This window comes from Marmota monax, unplaced genomic scaffold, assembly GCF_021218885.2.
Source record: "Marmota monax isolate L192 unplaced genomic scaffold, Marmota_monax_Labrador192_F-V1.1 WCK01_AAM20220418_F8-fsc00015, whole genome shotgun sequence".
NCBI classification, from domain to species: domain Eukaryota; kingdom Metazoa; phylum Chordata; class Mammalia; order Rodentia; family Sciuridae; genus Marmota; species Marmota monax.
Genome location: NW_026692194.1, coordinates 4,875,262 through 4,895,475, shown reverse-complemented (window position 1 = coordinate 4,895,475; position 20,214 = coordinate 4,875,262). Strand labels below are relative to the sequence as shown.

Sequence of the window (20,214 nt, the reverse complement as noted above, 5' to 3'; positions counted from 1 at the left end):
ACCCATTTAAAACAGTCACAGAAATTTACATATTTAAAATATTAAGAGAAATTTACATAATTCCTTCGATTCTATTCTTCTCTCTGTCCTATATGAATGAATCTATCTATAACCAGTCCTTAATCCCTTCCCTCATGTCATAATGGTAAGAGATAGGCTTTCTCTTGAACTCTGGATTCAATTCTAGCTGCTTCTTATTTCTGTTAGGCATGAAAATATAATTCAGCTTCCTCTGACCCAAAACAAACAAACAAAATCTCTTCTCTCAACTCTTTGAGTGGATTAAGGAAACAATCTAATTTCTCAATCTCTCTAGCTACCACTTCATCACCCACTTTTCCTTCACAAATAAACTTTATTGATAAAGTGGGCTACATTTGTCTAGCCTCCCTTAGTAATGAACTGCACACTGACACTATCACTCCACTCAATTATTGATACTGTAAACTTTCTTCTACACGTCAAATCAATGGTCACTAACTGTATTTTATTCAGTCTCTTGTAGCAAAGTTGTATTTTATGCAAATGTGAATTTGAAAATATGGCTATGTAAAAACACTAAACTTTAATTAAACATGCATAAAAATTTGAAATAATGCAATTGGCTTCTCCATTAAATGTATTCAAGTTCATAATTTCAGAATGCATAAAAAATCAATTTACATTATCAGATGACGCCATTTTAACAAACATATGTCCTAATTATTCCATCTATTTCTTTTAAAACCCAACTGGTATTTGATAATCAATGACAATTTTTTTCCTATCTCTCTGGTCCTTCTTTTTTCTTTTCTCATAGTTCTTTACATTTTGGGTTTTGTTATGCAATTGTTTACATAATAATAAGAAATGTCACACTGTGAAAATAGAATAACTTCTAAGTTGAAATCTTAAAAATGAAATATATAGGTGGGGGCTGGGGTTGTGGCTCAGAGGTAGAGCACTTGCCTACCATGCATGAGGCACTGGGTTCAATGAGAAAATTAAATTAAACCTTTAATTTTTTTACTTCTATTTTTATGAATTTCTTCCTATCTCTCTGGTCCTTCTTTTTTCTTTTCCCATAGTTCTTCACATTTTGGTTTTTGTTATGCAATTGTTACATATTTTTGGTTTTATTCATTAAACTTAGTGTCTTTAAAATAGAATCATAACTGTTATCTTTGCTCCATATGACACAAAGTGGAAGCTAATTAGTGTTCACTGGATGTAAAGCACATCATCCAGGGTCTAGCATATGGTTATTATAAATTAAAACAAATACTTTTCCTGTCAAATACTTAATTGGAAGCTTTAGTTCTAGGTTTTTCAATAGGTATTCTCAATTAAAGCAACATTAAACATTCTTACAAAATAAACAAATAATAAAAAATTGGAAGAAAGTGTGTGGAAGAACACATACCCCCTGATTTTTTTTCAGGTAAAGCAATCTTTCCATCTGATATAGAATCAACAAGATCCTGAAATTCTGCAGGAACATCAGCTTGCTTCCAGCGCTCATTGTCTAAGAGGAGGCTATTCAAAAGATGAAAGAAAAGTAAACTTTAATAATGTTTCAATATCATCTTCCTTGGTTGATAAGAAAGTAGAGCTTAGCTGAATATCTAAGATTTTTGTTTAACTCTGCATAACAAGTTTATTTTTTTAAAAAAAGCATAAAGACAATAAACAAAGTAAACATTTAAACATATCTTAATTTCTGTACTAGAATTGTTCCAGGAATCATCATCTTCAACAGAGTCTATTACTCTTCTTCTGTTGAATTTAACTGCTGTTTTCTATTTGTTGGCTTACTTTTTCAAGGATTTCTATTAAGCCTTGTTCTGATATCTTCCCAATGAGTAGTCCATCTCTCGCCATCTGTATAAGGTTATTTTCTACAAATGTATAGAGTGCTTCACGAATACGCATGTCACCCTTGCACAGGGGCCATGCTTATCTTCTCTGTGTCATTCCAATTTTAGTGACTACTTAAAGATTTTAAAAGTGCTGGAGACTTTAATTGGAATCATTCATAAACAGTATCAATACTTTTATACCTCTTAGCCTACCCAATAGTGATGAAACATAATTTACTTAACTTCGAGTTAAGAAAAAAGTCAATCTTCCAGATAGGCACTTTTATATAAGTAAGCATTCTAACTCCACTTTGAAAAGTCAAAAGGTAAATTTTAACTCCATAATCTGTCTTTAATTGAAAAAAAAGCAGAAATTTTGGCTAGTCAATTAATTTATTTTTAAAATGTCATTGTGTTTTTGCAAAGAAAAAAATTACACAGTAATGATACCTGAGCTTGGTTTTTCTCTCTTCATGAAATCTATTTACAAATTTATTAGCTTGGCTTTGAAGTGCTCCAAGTAATGACATGCTTTTTCTTCCACAGATCTGTTCTGTCTCTAAAATGAATGTTTCCATTAATCTAGAAAGTGTAATGAATTCCGTGGAATTTAACTTCTCAAGAAAACCATCCTAAATTTTAAAAAATAACAAAAATCACGATGGAAGTTAATATAAAACCAAATATGGGTGAGCTATAAAACCAACTAAGTTTAATAAATTTCAGTATTAATTATCTTTTTCTATAATATATTATATAATTATATATTAATTACTTTTGTAATTAATAAAATTTCTTATCATTTTAAATGAAATTTCCCAATATTTCATATCTAAAAACTGAACATGAAAAGCTTAAGATGTCTTGAATTTGATTGATTCCTTTGTAACTAATACAGTAACTTAAATGAATTCAGATCATTGTATAAATTTTTCCACCATCCTGAAGTTTAATTTTGTTTGACCACATATATACACGTGCATATATAAAACAGCATCTTACATTCATATTAATTACTAAGGTATTGTATTTTATAGTAAGTCCTTTATTTATTTGAAAATAATACTTAAATACTTTTTCCTATTTCTTTAATTATTTTACATCTTAGCACTTCTTTACTACAACACACCAATATCATTAACTTTATTGTTAAAATTATAAAATGCATTACAGGGAAAATACAGATATAAGCAAAGACATAATTCTGGATCTCTAACCTAACTATCCTACATAGAAATATAAAATATATAAAGTATTATGAAAATACCTTTGCTCTTGACATGAGAAATTTGACGGCTCGATCATGACATATATCTGAGGCACCATACAATAACTCTTGGATATTATTTGCCAGCTTCCCCAGCTCTAAGTCAGTTAATTTCATGTCTTCACTGACCCTGAAAATGATAAAATGAGATTTAGGTAAAACTGTTAACACAGTTCTCCATAGGTGATATAATCAACAAAAAAGGATAAACACTTGAAAATTCACATTTGAGGAAGATTTTGTGATATATCCAATTTTAGCAATGCTTCAGAAAATAAAACTTGAATAGTAAATTTTAACTTTGAAGTTTATGATTATAGAACATCTTTAATCATGCTCAGATAATATATATTTAAATATATGTATATTATATATTATATTATAAATATATCACGTCATATATTTTATTGTTGTAAACTATATTATACATATATTACAATATATATGATAAGATATATTATATATTTAAATATATATTTAATTATACATATATATTATACAACGTGTAATATATATTTAAACTAAGCCTTACAATAATTTTTTTTGTAGTATTTTCAATACTTAGTTCATATCCTGATTGGAAATCTGCACATATTAGAGCAAGACAATTTGTTTGGCTAAGGTACTAGGTGGTAGCTGTGACTGTAGTTTTTGCAGAACAGGGGTTGTACATAGGCACTTAGGAATAACACAGCAGAAGGAAGAAGAAAGGAATGTTATATCATGACAAGTGGCCCTCTTTTCATTCAAAATTATGAATTACTTAATATTAACTCGTATTTACTTAATGACTGAGCATTACTGAATTTACTGCTAGGAACTTGGAGGGAATACAATTTATAAGAGGTAAAACATATTTTTCAATTTTGAAGGGAAATGTATGATCAGGTTTTTAAGCATTTTCCCCTAGGAATATACACATAAAGACCAATGATTTCATTTTAACAGTTCAGTTTACTTTTACCATGAGCCAAGTAAAATGTCTTACTGTTTTTCTCCCATTCTAAGTTACAACAATTTTCAAAGAGGCTCTGATGTATGTATATGAACTAGGTTAAGGTATTATGGTAAGTTATTACTTACTATCCTTCAAATTTTCAATATCACTATGTTCATTTACTAATGCTTTAAAATAACAGATTGATATTCTTAAAGTATTCTCAGGAATAGTGTATTGTTTAATTCCCTCACTCTGAGGCAGGTAGATATCTATTTACAGATGAGAACACTGAATTTTAGAAAGCTTAAGTAGTTTATCTAAGGTCACTGGTTACAAAGAGTAGGACTGGGATCCAGAATTAGTCCATATCTAATTGACTATACTTTCTCTACTATAACATTTATTTCTGTATAAACCGTCTAGTAGTATTTCAATACTAGGTCCCTCAGAAATGTCTACTTAAACCTCAAATTTAGTATTAAAGTTTCATGTTCTGTAAAGATTACTAAAATTTGCCCATGAAACAGAATGATTAAAGAATTTTGAAGTCTTGGCTGTATGCTACCAATTCACAAAGATATAAATGGAAAACAGCAAATAAAACCAAGTGAGGGCTGGGGTTGTGTCTCAGGGGTAGAAGGGTTGTGGCTCAGCGGTACAGCTCTTGCCTAGCATGTTTGTGGCACTGGGTTCAATTCTCACACTGCATATAAATAAATAAAATAAAGTCCACTGACAATTTAAAAAAAAATATTAACAAACAAAGTCTTTTAAAAGTAAGATGACAAATAGAAAAAGCTGGAAACTTTTTTTTTAAATAGTTATAGATGGACAGCATACCTTTATTTTATTTACTTATTTTTTAAAATGTGGTACTGAGGATCCAACCCAGTGTCTCACACATGCTAGGCAAGCACTCTACCACTGAGCTACAGCCCCAGCCCCAGGAAAAGTTTTAAATTTTTTTTTTAATTAGCTATAATTTTGCTTTTCAAAAGATTTCTTTTTATTTTGTAAGTTTAATTGCCTAACTTTCATATCACTGGAAAAAAGCAACAAACAAATCCAAACATAATGCAGGATTTCCACTTCTAAATGTATATCCAAAAGATCTCAAACATACATTTGCACACCCAAGTTCATAGCAGAACTATCCAAAATACCTAAGACGTAGAAGTAAACAAAGTGCTGACATATGAATGAATAAACAAAATGTGGCAAATTCATATAATGGAATATTATTCAGCCTTAAAGGAAGGAAATTCTGACATATAAGACACATGGATGAACTCTCAGGACATTATGCTACATAAAATAAGCTGGTTACAAAAAACCAGTATGATTCTACTTTTATGCAGGAACTACAATGTTTAAATTCATAAAGACAAAAAGTAGTGGTGGTCGCCAGTGGCTGGGGAGAGACAGAATGGAGAGTTGTTATTGCGTACAGTTTCAGTTCTACAAGATGAAATTCAAGTTTTGGAGATTGATTTCACAATGTGAACATATTTAACACTACTGAATTGTACACTTAGAAATTATTAATATAGTAAATTTCATTTTTATTACAATTAAAAATGAAAACTTAAAAATTTTTACATTAATTTAAAAAAAAAACTTAAAACTCTACAACTCTAATCATTTCCACAATTTTCCTTTCCTATTTCTGCCTGGAAGAGTATTTACTCTTCTGTGTCCTAGTTTGCGCTGCAATAAACTTAGAAAATTGAAAATTATATTCATATATAGGAAAATCTACTAATAAAGTTAAAATATCAGACATCATGTTTACACATTCTACATCCACTACAATTTTATACTACAAAAGTATTGAATAATAGAAATAAGGTGGGCGCAGTGACACATGCCCATAATCCCAGTGGCTCCAGAGACTGAGGAAGGAGGATTATGAGTTCATAAAGCCAGCCTCAGCAAAGGCAAGGTGCTAAGCAACTCAGTGAAACCCTGTCTCTAAATAAAACACAAAAATAGGGCTGGGAATCTGGCTGGCTTAGTTAGTGGTTGAGTGCTCCTGAGTTCAATCCCCAGTACACACACACACACACACACACACATACCAAAAAAAAATGTGTGTGTGTGTGTGTATATATTCAAATAGTTTTGATGAAAACACTAGTTACGTACATACATATACATATATTATACTACAAAAGTACTGAATAATTGTCAGAAATAGTTTGTATGAAAACACTAGTTAGGTATACACATATTCAATTAATTCTTTGCCCCTCTGGGGCAAATGTTCCCAGACATTCATGTGCCTGTTGAACATAGAAGAAACTATCTACAGAATCTATCTTTCGTTCTGGGGTAACGTATGAGTGGAGAAAGCCAGAGAATGTTCTAAGTATAAGGTAAGCCACAATGAAGATAAGCGGGAGGGAATAAATACTATGAGACTACATCTGGTTTAAAAGAACCTCAAATTCAACTATGGCAGACTGCTATTTATATTTTAGCATTCGTTCTCTCTTCTGCAATAATAAAGAGTTTAAGCAGGACAAACAGTCAACAAGTTAAAGACCCAACAACAAGCTCAAGCCTCCCTTCCAGCTACATATAGTTATGTGATAACCTTCTGGCCTCTAGGATGGAAGTGAAAGTAATAAGTTCAAATTGGGGGTTGTGCTCTTAAAAAGAGCAAAAAAAAAAAAAAAAAAGGACAAATATCACAAACACAATGTTGAATTAAAAAAACAGACACAAAAGACTATCATATATATGATTCCCTTCCACTTATATAAAGTTTAAAAATTAGAAAAGCCAATAATTTTATTAAAGGTTTCTTTGAAGCAGGAGCATAGTGTGTCAATGGATTTTTCTGAAGAGTTGAGAACATTCTTTTTTTCCCCCAATATTTTGGTTTTTAGTTGTAGTTAGACACAATACCTTTATTTTATTTTTATATGGTACTGAGGCTCGAACCCAGCACCCCACATGTGCTAGGCAAGCACTCTACCACTGAGCCAAAACCCCAGCCCCAAGAGTTGAGAATATTCTATTTCTTGACCTGAGTGGTCATTACATCAATGTTTTAATTTTGTGATAATTATTTGAGATGAACACATTAATTGTTGCATTTTCTCATCTTTGCATATATTCCAATGAAAAAGTTAAAAAAAGAAAAAAGGAGGGTACCACTCTTTGTTATCTTCTTGCTATTAGGGATGTAGATGAGATGATAAAAGCTGAAACAGCATCAGAAGTAGTGATGCACATCTGTAATCCCAGCTACTTGGGAGGCTAAGGCAGGTGGGTCCCAAATTTGATCCTCCTGAAAACTTAGCAAAACTCACTTGTCTCAAAATAAAATTTAAAATGGGATGGGAATGAGCATGGTGGCACAAGCCAGTAATCCCAGTGGCTCTGGAGGCTGAGGAAGGAGACTTTAGAGTTCAAAACCAGCCTCAGCAAAAGCGAGGCACTAAGCAACTCAGTGAGATCCTGTCTCTAAATAAAATACAAAATAGGGCTGGGGATGTGGCTCAGTGGTCAAGTGCCCTTGAGTTCAATCCCCGGTACAAAAAAAAATAGGGGTGGGATGGCGATGTGGCCTTAGGTTCAATTCTCAATCGCAGGGGATAGGGAAAAAGCTAGAATATAGCCTTAGACACAAATGGAAGCTACATGCTGCAGAAGGAAAGCTGCCTTTTCAAGTGAGGCTCCCCTATCTCTGAAATGTTAAATGACAGAAATAAAATTGTTTACTATTTAAGTAAAATTCCCTATTACATTTTTATCTCTCTTTGAATAGCAATTTTAGGCTATACCCTTCCTTTTATAAATATAAAAATATTAGCCAAAAATGAATATATATATATTTACACATAGTTCAGGAGTTGTTTTGGTAGGAAGTGGTGTTATAGTTGGCTTAATACTGTAACTATGACTTCCATAAACTCCTAGAGCACAGGTTGATTATGTAAAGATTAGCAAAAGTACAAAGTCTTATTATTCCTAACAAAATCTAAATTCAAACCTCTTAGGCCACAAAATTTTATTGGCTTTGTTTTGTCTTTTAGATACCAGAAATTACTGGAATACCTCATGAGCTTTGAATGTGGTCTATGGATTATATGGTAATAATTCATCACTGTTTTCTTATATTTAATTGGTATAGTATGATTATGTAGAGAGTACTCTTGTATTCTGGAAGTACATACTGTAATATCTGAGATAACAGGGCATCATGCCTACAACCTCCTGTCAAATGATTCAGAAAAACATTAACATGAGAGACAGGGAGAGGGGAGTGAAAGAAAAAAGGAGGGAGACAGGGCTGGGGCTGTAGCTCAGTGGCAGCGTGCTTGCCCAGCATGCTGAGGTACTGGGTTCAATCCTCAGCACCATGTAAAAATAAACAAATAAAATAAAGGCATTCTATCTGTCTACAACTATGAAAAAAATATTTTTTTTAAAAGGAAGGAAACAGAAGGCAATGTGATAAATTAACAATTGGGCAATCTGTAAAATGGATATATGAGAGTGTTTTTGTACTATCATGACAACTTGTCTGTAAATGTGAACTTCAAAATAAGCTTTTAAAAAATAATGTTTAAAAAGCATGGTACACTTAGAAATTCATGTCTTTGAAAAACCAAAAGTTGTGTATCAATAGATCTTTGCTATACATAAAATACAAAGGTGAGAAAAACAAAGAGGGCTGGGATTGTGGCTCAAGTGGTAGAGTGCTCGCCTAGCATGTGTGAGGCACTGGGTTCAACCCTCAGCACCACACTAAAAAAAAAATAAAGATATTGTGTTCACCTAAAACTAAAATAATTAAATATTAAAAAAAAAAAAAAAAGAAAGAAAGAAAATGAACAAAGCAATACAGAACTAGGTTCAGGTCAAATTCTGACACTAGTGACAAAGTTCTCAGGGCATCAGTAGCCATATCACTGAAATAAGGGCATTCAATTAAATAATTTAATAAATTAAAGTTTCTTTCCTGCCTTAAAAATCATATAATTTTTCCATTATCTTCAAATCTCACCTCTGTACCTTTCTTCTATTTTCAAAGAGAATGTTTAATAAAATTAATATATTTTTGATAAATTCCAAGATGAAAGTTTACGGTTTTTTTTTAATAAAATGAATATTCAATCTTACTGAAACCATTAATAAAATTATTTAATAAAAATCTTGCCAATTTGGCAACAACCACTATACTCACATAATATCCACACCTCCTGGAGTAGCAGATGATGATGTCTGCTCTTTGCTAGACGAAGAATCAGTAGTACATTCTGGTTCAGACACTGAATCACTGCTGCAGGGCTCACTATTTGGAGATGCATTTCTTTGCGAGGTAGTGTCAACTACTATAGGTGCTAATTCGCCCTCACTGAATGCATCACTTATAAACATGCCTTCATGGATTAAATAAGCCACTTCTGTATCCAGCGAATTATCTTTTGCAGCATTTTTCTGCTGTGAAATCTCCTCCAATTCTCGAGTCCTTTGGTTTTTGTCAAGAACTGAGAGAACAACATTATGAATGATATTCAATGTTGCCTAAAAAAAAAAAAAAAAGACACATTTAAAATATCTTGTGAATTCTGTACACTAATTTTGAACATCTAACATAAATGAGTCAAGGTCATGTACACCAGAATTTCTACACAGTAACAGCGATTTGTAAAAACAAAACAAAACAACAACAACAAAAAAGAACTGCCCAGGAGAAAATAGGTTCAATAAAGCTTAGTGATTTTATATATATATATATATATATATATATATATATATATATATATATATATATATATATATATATACACACACACACACATATATATATATATTTATTTTGGTACCAGGGATTAAACCCACAGTCACTTAACCACTAAGCCACATTCCCTAGCCTTCTTTATTTTTTGCTTTTGAGATAGAGTCTCACTAAGTTGCTTAGGCTAACCTTAAACTTGGGATACACCTACTCAGACTCCCAAACCGCTAGGATTATAGGCATGTATTACCATACCTGGCTTAGTTATTTTTTTTTAAATGGAATTCTTAAAATATATATTTTTCTAACCTCTTATGCAGGCTACACCAGTATATCATAACTTGCCTATGAGAGAATCATATTAGTTCATACGCCTGCTTAAAAAAAATAATTCTTATTCCTTACCACACCTAGGTTATGCCCATTTCTCATCTCTCCTCATCCCTTCTCTCACTTATTCACTGTGCACTAGACATTCTGGTTCTATTTCTAGTCTTCTAATATTCCAACATGTTTCCCATCTCAGTGCCTTCCCTGCTGGTTCTATGCAGAACACTGTGTGAAGTTTGGTCCTTGCACACTTCTCATCACACAGGTTCTGGCACAAATAGAAACTTTCCTCAAAGAGGCCTTGTCTGACTCTCTTCCCAGCTAGTGTTTTTTTTTTTTTTTTTTTTTTTTTTTAAGAATATTTACTATTGTCTAAAATTATCTTTTTAATTTATTTGTTCTAGGTCTCCTTCTGCTGCATTAGCTCCACGAGCTATTATAAGGCTATAACCTAGAATAGTGCCTGATAAATAAGAAGTTCTCAATAAATATTAATTATAATTAATGTCTTTGTGGACTATTAACAAATAAAGGATTATTTGCCCAATTTAAATTCAAGATTGTGTTCTCATAATTTCTTGCTCCCTTTCTTTAAAGCCTTGATTTCTTTTTAAGGGATCTACATGGTTCTAGAGAAGCAAACTCTAACTTCAATTCTTCAAAGTCAGCATAGGGTTCATGTTAGTAAAATCAGCACTTGGAACTATCAAGGTCTTAGCTTAAAGGTAGACAGACTGAGAATTGCAGAAAAACAAAGCCAAGACTTGATGACATCATCAATATTTCTATTAAGCACCTAAAGTCTGACCTATCTCTTTTTTTTCAGTTATATGAGCTAATAAATCCTCTTAATTGAGACATCAAGTTGTGTATTGCATTACTTGGAAAGGAAAGCACTCTGAAGTGATACAAAATGATACAGTATACAGCAGATATAGCTTTCAAGAATCTTAGTATCAAATTGTCTAATAACACTGCCTTTCCCCCTCTTTAATTATCATTAACTTCTTTGCTGTCACAAATCTGCTGTTTGTTATAGTCCACCACTGCTGTCACAGATCTGCTGTTTATTATAGTCCACCACTGCTGCTTATAAATGATTTCTGACAAGGGTGCCAAGACCATTCAATGAGGAGGAGAGAGCCTTTTCAATAAATGCTGCTGGGAAAACTGGGAATTCACATGCAAGAATAAGACCCTTGTCTTTTTTTTTTCCCCATCCTAGAATATTGGCCCTGTTTGTCTGTAACCTTGTGGAAAAGGACACAGTGCTGGTAAAAACTGCTGAGACTTACTCAAAGCCTCATCAGGTCACATTGTGGCATTATGTCAAGCTTGAGCTGGTTCCTCCAATTACTGTTGAGATCCCTACAGCTATCAGAGCCTAAAAAATTGGTGAATAAGTATTCAAACTGGTAGCTTCAAACAGCTCACAGTTAAGAAAGCTGTGCTGAATAGTATGAATGTGGTTTTATATCAGAGAGATCATAGGCAACCATGGCAGAGTTAGCTATGTTTGAAGACAAATCTTTAGTATTTCATTATATCCAATACATTATTTGAGTGTTCTTGGACCATGTGTGATCAGCAGCTATCTGAATAAAATGTATTAAAAAAAAAAAAAGTAGATCCTAGTGGAAGAAATTTAGATCACAAGGACTCCACCCTCATGAATGAATCATCACCCTAACAATGATTTGCATCAGTGGGTTGAGTCTGGTAGGGATGTATTACTTCCCTCAAAAGCAGATGGTTATAAAAAGAGGAGCCTGGCTCCTTGCTTCCTCTATCTCACCTTATGATTTCTTCCTCACATATTCAACCATTAGGGCTGCATATGTGGCTCAGTGGGGAGCACTTGCCTAGCATACATAGGCCCTGGGTTTCATCCTAGAAACACTACAAGTTAAAAATCCTTTAACATATTCCCATCTTTGTGATGCCATCCACCATGAGATTCAAGTATATACACCATGCTCTTGAACCTTCAGTTAAGTAAAACTCTTTTTTTTAATAAAGTACTCAGGTTCAGATATTTTGTTAAAAACAATACAAAATGCACTAGGATAACCACCCATAGAGATATTAGTTCAAACTGGATACAGTGGAGCATACCTATAATCCCAGAGACTTGGGAGGCTGAGGCAGGAGAATCACAAAGTTTGAAGCCAGTCTCAGCTACTTAACAAGATCTTGTCTCAAAAATAAAAGAATAAAAATGACTAGGGATACATAGTTCAGTAATAAAGCACTCCTGGGTTCAACCTCTAGTACTGGAGAAAAAAAAAAGAAAACTTAATTCAAAATAGATAAAAAACATAATATCTAACGTTATAAAATTCTTAGAATAAAATACAGGGTAGCTTTAAGACACTGGACTGGCATTGATTTCTTGGATATAATGCCAAAAGCACAGGCAACAAAAGAAAATACAAGTAAAAGGTTCTATACCAAAATAAAAACTTTTTATGCATGAAAAGATACCATTTAGAGTTCGCATGGTGGTGCACACCTTTAATCCCAGAGGCTCAGGAGGCTGAGGAAGAAGGATTGTGAGTTCAAACCCAGTCTCAGCAACTTACAAGGACCTTAAGCAACTTAGCGAGACCCTGTCTCTAACAACAAAAAAGGCTAGGTGGTTAAGCACCTCTGGGTTCAATCCCTAGTACCAAAAGATACCATCAACAGAGTGAAAACCTAACTCATGGAATTGGACAAAATATTTGTAAATCATGTATTTAATAAGGGGTTAAAAATCCAGGATATATAAAGAACTTTTACAGCTCAACAAGAAAACAACCCAATTAAATAACAGGCAAAGCATTTCTCCAAAGAAGCCATACAATAAGTGAATGAAACAATACTCAACATCACTAATCATTAGAGAAATGCAAATTAAAACCACAGTGAAATACCAGGACAAACTCATTAAGATGGCTCAAACCAGAAAATAACAAGTGTTAGTAAGAATCTAGAAACACTGTGCACTATTAGCAAAAATGTAAAATGGTACAGTTGCTATGGAAAACAGTAAGAGTCCCTCAAAAAATTAGAATTACAGTATGATCTAGTAATTCCATTTCTGGATATATTTCCAAGCAGGCACTCAAAGAGATATTTATGTCTATGTTCAATGACAGCATTATTCACAATAGCCAAAGACAGAAGTAAATCAAGTGGCAGACGAATGAATAAACTAAATGTAATATAAACATATAATGAAATGTCATTCAGCCTAGAAAAAGAAGGCAATTATAATCATGCTATAATATGAATGACACTTTGAGGATATTAGGCTAAATGAAATAAGCCAGTCACAAAAGGATAAATATTGTATGATTCCACTTAAGCCAAACTCAGAGAGACAGAAAGTAGAGTGGTGGTTTCCAGGAGTAAGAAGAAAAATTAGGCATTGTTTAATACTTTTTTTTTGCAAGATAAAAGAAGTTCTGTGAGTTGGGGTTGGGGTTCAGAGGCAGAGCACTTGCCTGGCATATGTGGGGCACTGGTTTCAATCCTCAGCACCACATAAAATAAACAAAATAAAGAAGTTGTGTCCATGTATATTAAAAAAAAAAAGTGAAGCATGATTAAAAAAAAAAGTTCTGAGACTGGATGGTAGTTAGGGCTGCATAAGGTGAATAAGCACAATGCCTCAGAATTGTACACTTAACAATAAATTTCATGTTATGTTCATCTTACAATAAAAAATTAAAAATATATACTAAAACAATTAACAGCAATATAGATCCTTGAGCCATTAATAATTGCTCAAAGGAAAATTTTCAAACCCCAATCTTTTCATTGTTTATCCATTCAAAAATATTACTAAAATATTCTGTTGCTTTAACATCTTTTAAAAAATATCATTTCTTTAATATTAAAGTGACATAAAAATGTATTTTGTTTTTGAGAAATAAACACAAGAACATAGGATAGCAAATTTCTTTTATATATATATTTTTTAGTTGTAGATGAACACCAAATCTTTATTTATTTTTGATGTGGTGCTAAGGATGGGACCCCCAGTGCCTCACACATGCGAGGCAGGTGTTCTACCACTGAGCCCCAGCTTGCAATTATTTACCCTGATAAATTAAACAAGAAAATTAAATACTATGTTATTCCTGTAAACATAATAAACACTATTAAAAAGCAAAACAACTTTTTATGATTGTAAATAATGCTCTTCTTAAAAGAAAGTTTATGGAAAACAGAAGAATAAAAGTTTTAAATGATATGTGATCCAACCACCTAATATAACCACCAAAAATATAAGCTCTGTTTTATGAACAGATAAAAAATATTTTTTTGACATAGCTGAAATCACACTATATAAGTAGGTCTCATATCTTGCCTTTTCATTTAATATTATAATGTACCCATTTTAGGCCAGACTGGGTAACTTAGTGAGACCCTGTCTCAAAATAAAATTTAAAAAGGGATGGAGACAGTGGTAGAGTTGCCCCTGGGTTCAATTCCCAGTGCCACAAAGGAAAAGAAAAACAGCTTGTAATTATGTAATTAACATTATTTTTTTGTGAATAATTCCTTATAGAATCACAAACTTTTTTCAAGGCAAAAAGTACCATATTTGAAGGTTACATGTCATATTCAAAGATGTTCTACATAATTACAAATTTAAGTGGCTCAAATGTGAAAACAAGAAATCATATAACTATGATAAACCACAGTTCCTATGCTGTATAGACATCAAATAATAATTCTACTTAGTTTTAGCACAGAGTCTAAAAGTGGAATCATTACTTTAAAAATTACAGGAAAAAAAAGTTTGCCAATTCTACACTACGTAATTTAGGAGTTCTCTAAATCTGTAATACAGATGTGTGTAACAAGGTCACAGAACCTAAGAAAAAGTGGAAACATGGTCTAGTTCTTAAACAATTAATAGAGCCAGACTTGCTGTCTTTCATCATCAATGGGTGGTGAGATCTACAATTTGATCCCACCATTCTCAAGCATTTAAATTAAACACATTCTATAAAACTTGACTGACCCTGATTGAAAAACTTCTACATGTAACTCAGCATTGCTCCAATGTCAGTAAAGAAAATCCATGTGGTAGAGAAGTACCAAAGTCCCCAAGATGATTTCATATGGTACTCATGAGAAGCTAGGGGTGTTAACTAGCAATACAACACAATACTGACACTTAATAACTCAATATCAAATTTAACAAATGGCCCCTTTAAAACTGCATTCAATAATTTTTAATGACTATATTCTTATTTAAAACACAGCTATCATATGTTAGTGATTACTAAAGTCTGGATATAGAATATCCCAAAAGGCCCATGTGTTCAAGGCTTGGACCTTGTTACAACTGCATATAAGGTGTTCCCCAAAAGCTCCTGTTAATGCCAGAACATTCAGAGATAAAATGATTAGATTATGAGAAGGGTAACGTGATCACTCAATCCTAATTTGAATGGACTGATTAGGAGGTGACTGTAGTAGGGTGGGGCATAGTTGGAGGAGGTGGGTCACTTGGGGGTGTGCCCTGGAAGAGTGCATCTTTCCTGTGGCCCCTTCCCCCTACCTCCCTTTCTGCTTTCCTGCTGCCATGATGGAAGTAGTTTCCCTTTGCCAATGTCCCCTCTTAGGATGTGCTGCCTCACCTTGGGCTCAGGGCAATATAGTCTTTACCTCTGAAACTGTGAACCAAAATAAACTTTTACTTCTCTTTTAAGTTTTTCTTGTCAGGTATTTTGGTCACAATGACAGAAAAGCTAACTAATGCAGTCCCTATTGTAGCAATTTTCAGAGGTGGGGTTTTGGGAAGTGATCATGAGGGCTCTAATTTTATCAATGGATTAACCCACCGATGAATTCATGACTCAAAGAACTACTGGAAGGTGGTGGAAACTATATGGTGGAAGAGAGTAAGTTCTTGGGGGCATTCCCTTAGAGACTATATCTTGTCCTTACCCTCTTTCTCCACCCAACACTTTCTGCTTTTGGTAGTCATGAGTTAATAGTGAACAGCTATACTCCATCTTATCCTCCCTGCCACAATGTTGTACCTCATCATCAACCTACAGCAATGGGGCCAAGCAACTAAGGACTGAAACCATGAGCCAAAATATATCTTTACTCCTTTGCTTTTTCTCAGGTATTTTGTCACAGTGCCAGAATGCTAACTAGCACAGTGATTTTAACCAATATGTATTATAGTTTGTGGCATTTTTTTCTTAAAAAAAAAAAAAAAAGTTTTATGGCATGTGTTCTTGTTCTTATATTAAATGGCTTAAAATTAAATGGTTTAGCTAAAGAGACAAATGTAATATATGATGTTTGATTGAAACTTAGAACAGAAAAATGAAACAAAAACCTATAATAATGGACATTAGTGAAATAATCTGAATATGAACAATGTTAAAAAATAATATTATATCACCATCAAACTTCTAGGAAAATTAGTGGTTTGGGATGAGTTTTTAGTGTTTCACAATATTGAACCTCTATATAATCTAGAAAGATTTGAGCATCATAAGAGTACAAGAGGAGACGGGTATGGAAGGTCTGTAATCCCAGCTACTTGGGAGGCTGAGGGAGGAAAACTACAAATTCCAGGCCAGCCTGGACAAATTTTGTGAGACTCTGTCTCAACATAAAAAATAAAAGGAGCTGGGAATGCAGCTCAGTGGGAAAGAACCCTTGGGTTTGATTCCCAGTACCAAAAATTTAAAAAAAAAAAAAAAAAAAAAATCACAGGAGGAAAAATTATTATTTAATATTTAATACCAAGTAAGCACTATAATATTTCTTTTTAACGTAGAACCATTCAAAAGTATAAGAATTACCAAAATACTGAGGCACTTCAATTCTTATTTAAAACCAAGCCTCTTTAGAAAAATTACAAAAACAAACTAATTATATTTTATTCTAGCTCAATTACATACATACATACATACATACACAAAGAACGATAAAAATTGTAGGGATATTCTGGACAAACTAATATGTAAGCTTACCTTAACTCTCTGTAGGAAAATTTTAAACTTAGAAAAAATATCCTTTAACAGGTCAAACCACTGGGGAAAATTCAACATTCTCATCTGATCTGCAAGCCTACAATAAAATAAAAAAAAACATAATGATGGTCTCTGGACTAATAGGATAACATCTACAAATGGAAAGAATCTATCTAAATGCTATCTAGTAACAAGAACAAAATGCAATTTTATCTAGATCTCTACTGTAGAATTTTAAGTTGAAGGCACCAATTACCAGAACAATTTCTACTTGTTTAAAAATCTTTAAAATTAATGTAAGTATGCTAATATATAAACTTTATCATATATCAATTCATGTGAACATGTTTTGTGACCATTGAAGGAATAAACCATATAGAAATAAAGCAATTTTGGCAAAAAGTAAGGGTATCTTCTGGAATAAAAATAGAAATGTAATATCTCCCTCAACAAATTTAATGACCTGTTTTTCTAACTACAAAGTACTTTTCTACATCTGAGAAGTAATATAACATGATGGTTAAGAACATGGGCTCTGGAGCCATGCTTCCTTGATTCAAACTTTCAGCAGCTTAATGAAATTAATTATTAGCTATGTGAGCCTATCAAGTGATCAGTCCTCATACTCCCATTTTTTCATCTTAACATGGGAAAAGTAATAAAATCTCCCTTATATAGTTTTATAAATAAGTTAAAGCAATGCATGGTACTTTTAAAATATGCTATGTAAGTAGGAGCCTATATTTATTATTTGATAGATGACAGCAATCAATAATTTCAAAAATGAAATAGATTAGTGCAAAACAGAATTCCACAAAGATATTTTCATAGTACTAAAATGATTTATTACTCTAAATTTTTAATAAATACTGCTGAAGCCAAAAGTTTATTCTCAAAAAATATGCCTATACTAGATATACTAAAGTTCCCTACAGGAGAAGAAAATGAAGTCACCAACTCTCAAGTGTCAATGACTTACATTTTCTAGCTATTATTCCTTTATTATATTTGCTTCAGCTAATTCTGAAATTGATTTCACAATCTTCATTCTGTGGGTTTGGACCAGAAAAACTTCACAGCTGTCTTTACATTATCATTCATGTTTTAGGCCAGTATGAATAAAGTTTAGATACGCAGATGTATGAGCAGTTCAGTCATAAAACACTTATCACTAGTCTCAAAATAAAAGAACAGGAACTTCCAAGGGTAAAAACCAAAAATTACAGGACAGGCAATTCAAAATCAAATTCTCAAACTCTTCCAAGCCAATGATTAGTTTGGTTTCAATTACATAGCTGAATAACTTAGACTTAATACTTGCTATCCAGCTGAAATGATTATCTTCAATTTCCCAACTTTGTATCTACCTTCTATCCATCTCCCACTCTCCTCTCTGCCCCATGAGGCCAACCTGTTGGGCTTGGCCAATGAGGAGCCCTTAGAAAGGCTAGAAGAAGAAAGACACAGTCGTCACTCCTTATTTGCAGTTATATGTTCTACAGTTTTGGTTACCTGAAGTCCAAAAATAGTAAATGGAAATTTTCAGAAGTAAACAAATCATAAGTTTTAAACTGTGTGCCATCCCAAGTAATATAATACCTTGCACAAAACCAATCCTTCCCACCCATGACATGAATCATCTCTTTGTCCAGTCTATCCATCCTATGTATGATACCTTCCCATTAGTCACTTAGTAGCCTCCCGTTTATCAGATCGACTATGTTGGTTCACAGGGTTTATGTTTAAGTAAGTAACCTTTATTTCACTTAGTAAGGGCTCCAAAGCACCACAGTAATCACACAAAGGAGGCAGCAGGGTATAAACACGGAAGGACAGATTAAATGGGGCACATGGGAAAAAACAAGATATACAGAGGCTTCAGTACTATCTGTAGTTTCAGGTATCCACTAGGGATCTTGGAATGCATCTGCCTGCAGATAAGGGAAGACTATACTATACTTAGTCTCTTCCAGTTTCCTCCCTGAAGCATGACCTCAGAATGACTGTTTCCTTTATTCACAACAGAGCTTTTTCTCAATTCTTTTCCTCAACTCTTACTTTCTCCTGAATTCCGGTAAGTGCTCTTTCTTTGTCTTTTAAAGGTACTACACTGTCAACTTGTGATTTTCTTATATCCTGCCCCATACCTTGGTTAATAATTCCTTCACTAAATTCTCTTTAAATTACTGTAATTAGTATGTGTCACCTTTTCCCTGACTGATAACCATCAACCTATATATAATACTTACTTCATAACAACATCTGTGTCTATTTCTTCTATTTGTGAAACCTTATTAATCACACACTGCAAGATTTAAGAAAAAACAAACACAATTTAATTAATTGTCTTTAGAATCCCAAGTACTCCACGTTCCATCTGTACATCAAAAATGACTCGCTGACTACAATAATCATTTCAATAGACATTTCTTGTACCTCTTATACACAACTCAAGGTATCAGAAAAACTGCAGCCATGACCCTTAGCCCATTAAATAATTATTTCAGAGTATGCTTGAACTGTAACAATTAAAATGCCCTACTATTTAAAACTGTTCCAAATCATACACCAGCAAAACAGAACTGTAAAGCTTATAAACAATGTATACATTTAATATTAAAATCACCAAAGAGGTGCTGGGGTTGTGGCTCAGAGGTTGAGCGTTTGCCTAGCATGCGTGAGGCACTGGGTTCAATCCTCAGCACCACATAAAAATAAAATAGAGATATTGTGTCCACCTATAACTAAAAAATAAATATTTAAAAATAAAATCACCAAAAAAATGCATACTGGAAGTTTGCATTTTCTTGCAATACATGCAACAACAATAACAAAAAGTTTAAAAAGGGTAATAATAAATGCTTAAGCCGGGCTGGGGATGTGGCTCAAGCGGTAACGCGCTCTCCTGGCATGCGCGGGGCACTGGGTTCGATCCTCAGCACCACATACAAATCAAATAAAAAGATGTTGCGTCCACCGAAAACTGAAAAATAAATATTAAAAAATTCCCTCTCTCTCTCTCAAATAAATAAATAAATAAATAAATAAATAAAAATAAATGCTTAAGCCTCAGGAGAAATATATGGAATTAA

General features: G+C 33.0%; 1 protein-coding gene and 1 non-coding gene across 9 annotated transcripts in view; both read right to left on the bottom strand.

The window, feature by feature from the left end:
* Vps54 (VPS54 subunit of GARP complex) overlaps nucleotides 1–20,214 on the bottom strand; it is an 89,007-nt gene that overhangs the window by 19,337 nt on the left and 49,456 nt on the right. For all 8 annotated transcript variants that reach the window (XR_009224937.1, XR_009224938.1, XM_058572702.1 and 5 more), the window contains 6 exons: nucleotides 19,372–19,427; nucleotides 17,123–17,219; nucleotides 9,243–9,583; nucleotides 3,106–3,235; nucleotides 2,289–2,470; nucleotides 1,403–1,515 (listed from right to left, as the gene is read on the bottom strand). Coding sequence is in view for 6 of the 8 variants with exons in the window: in XM_058572702.1 (XP_058428685.1) it covers nucleotides 1,403–1,515; nucleotides 2,289–2,470; nucleotides 3,106–3,235; nucleotides 9,243–9,583; nucleotides 17,123–17,219; nucleotides 19,372–19,427 (919 nt within the window). In the remaining 2 variants the exon portion in view is untranslated. The remainder of the gene's footprint in view (nucleotides 1–1,402; nucleotides 1,516–2,288; nucleotides 2,471–3,105; nucleotides 3,236–9,242; nucleotides 9,584–17,122; nucleotides 17,220–19,371; nucleotides 19,428–20,214) is intronic.
* Nucleotides 1,882–1,988, bottom strand: LOC124080150 (U6 spliceosomal RNA). Its single transcript, XR_006847605.1, has one exon. It is a non-coding gene; the product is annotated as a U6 spliceosomal RNA (small nuclear RNA).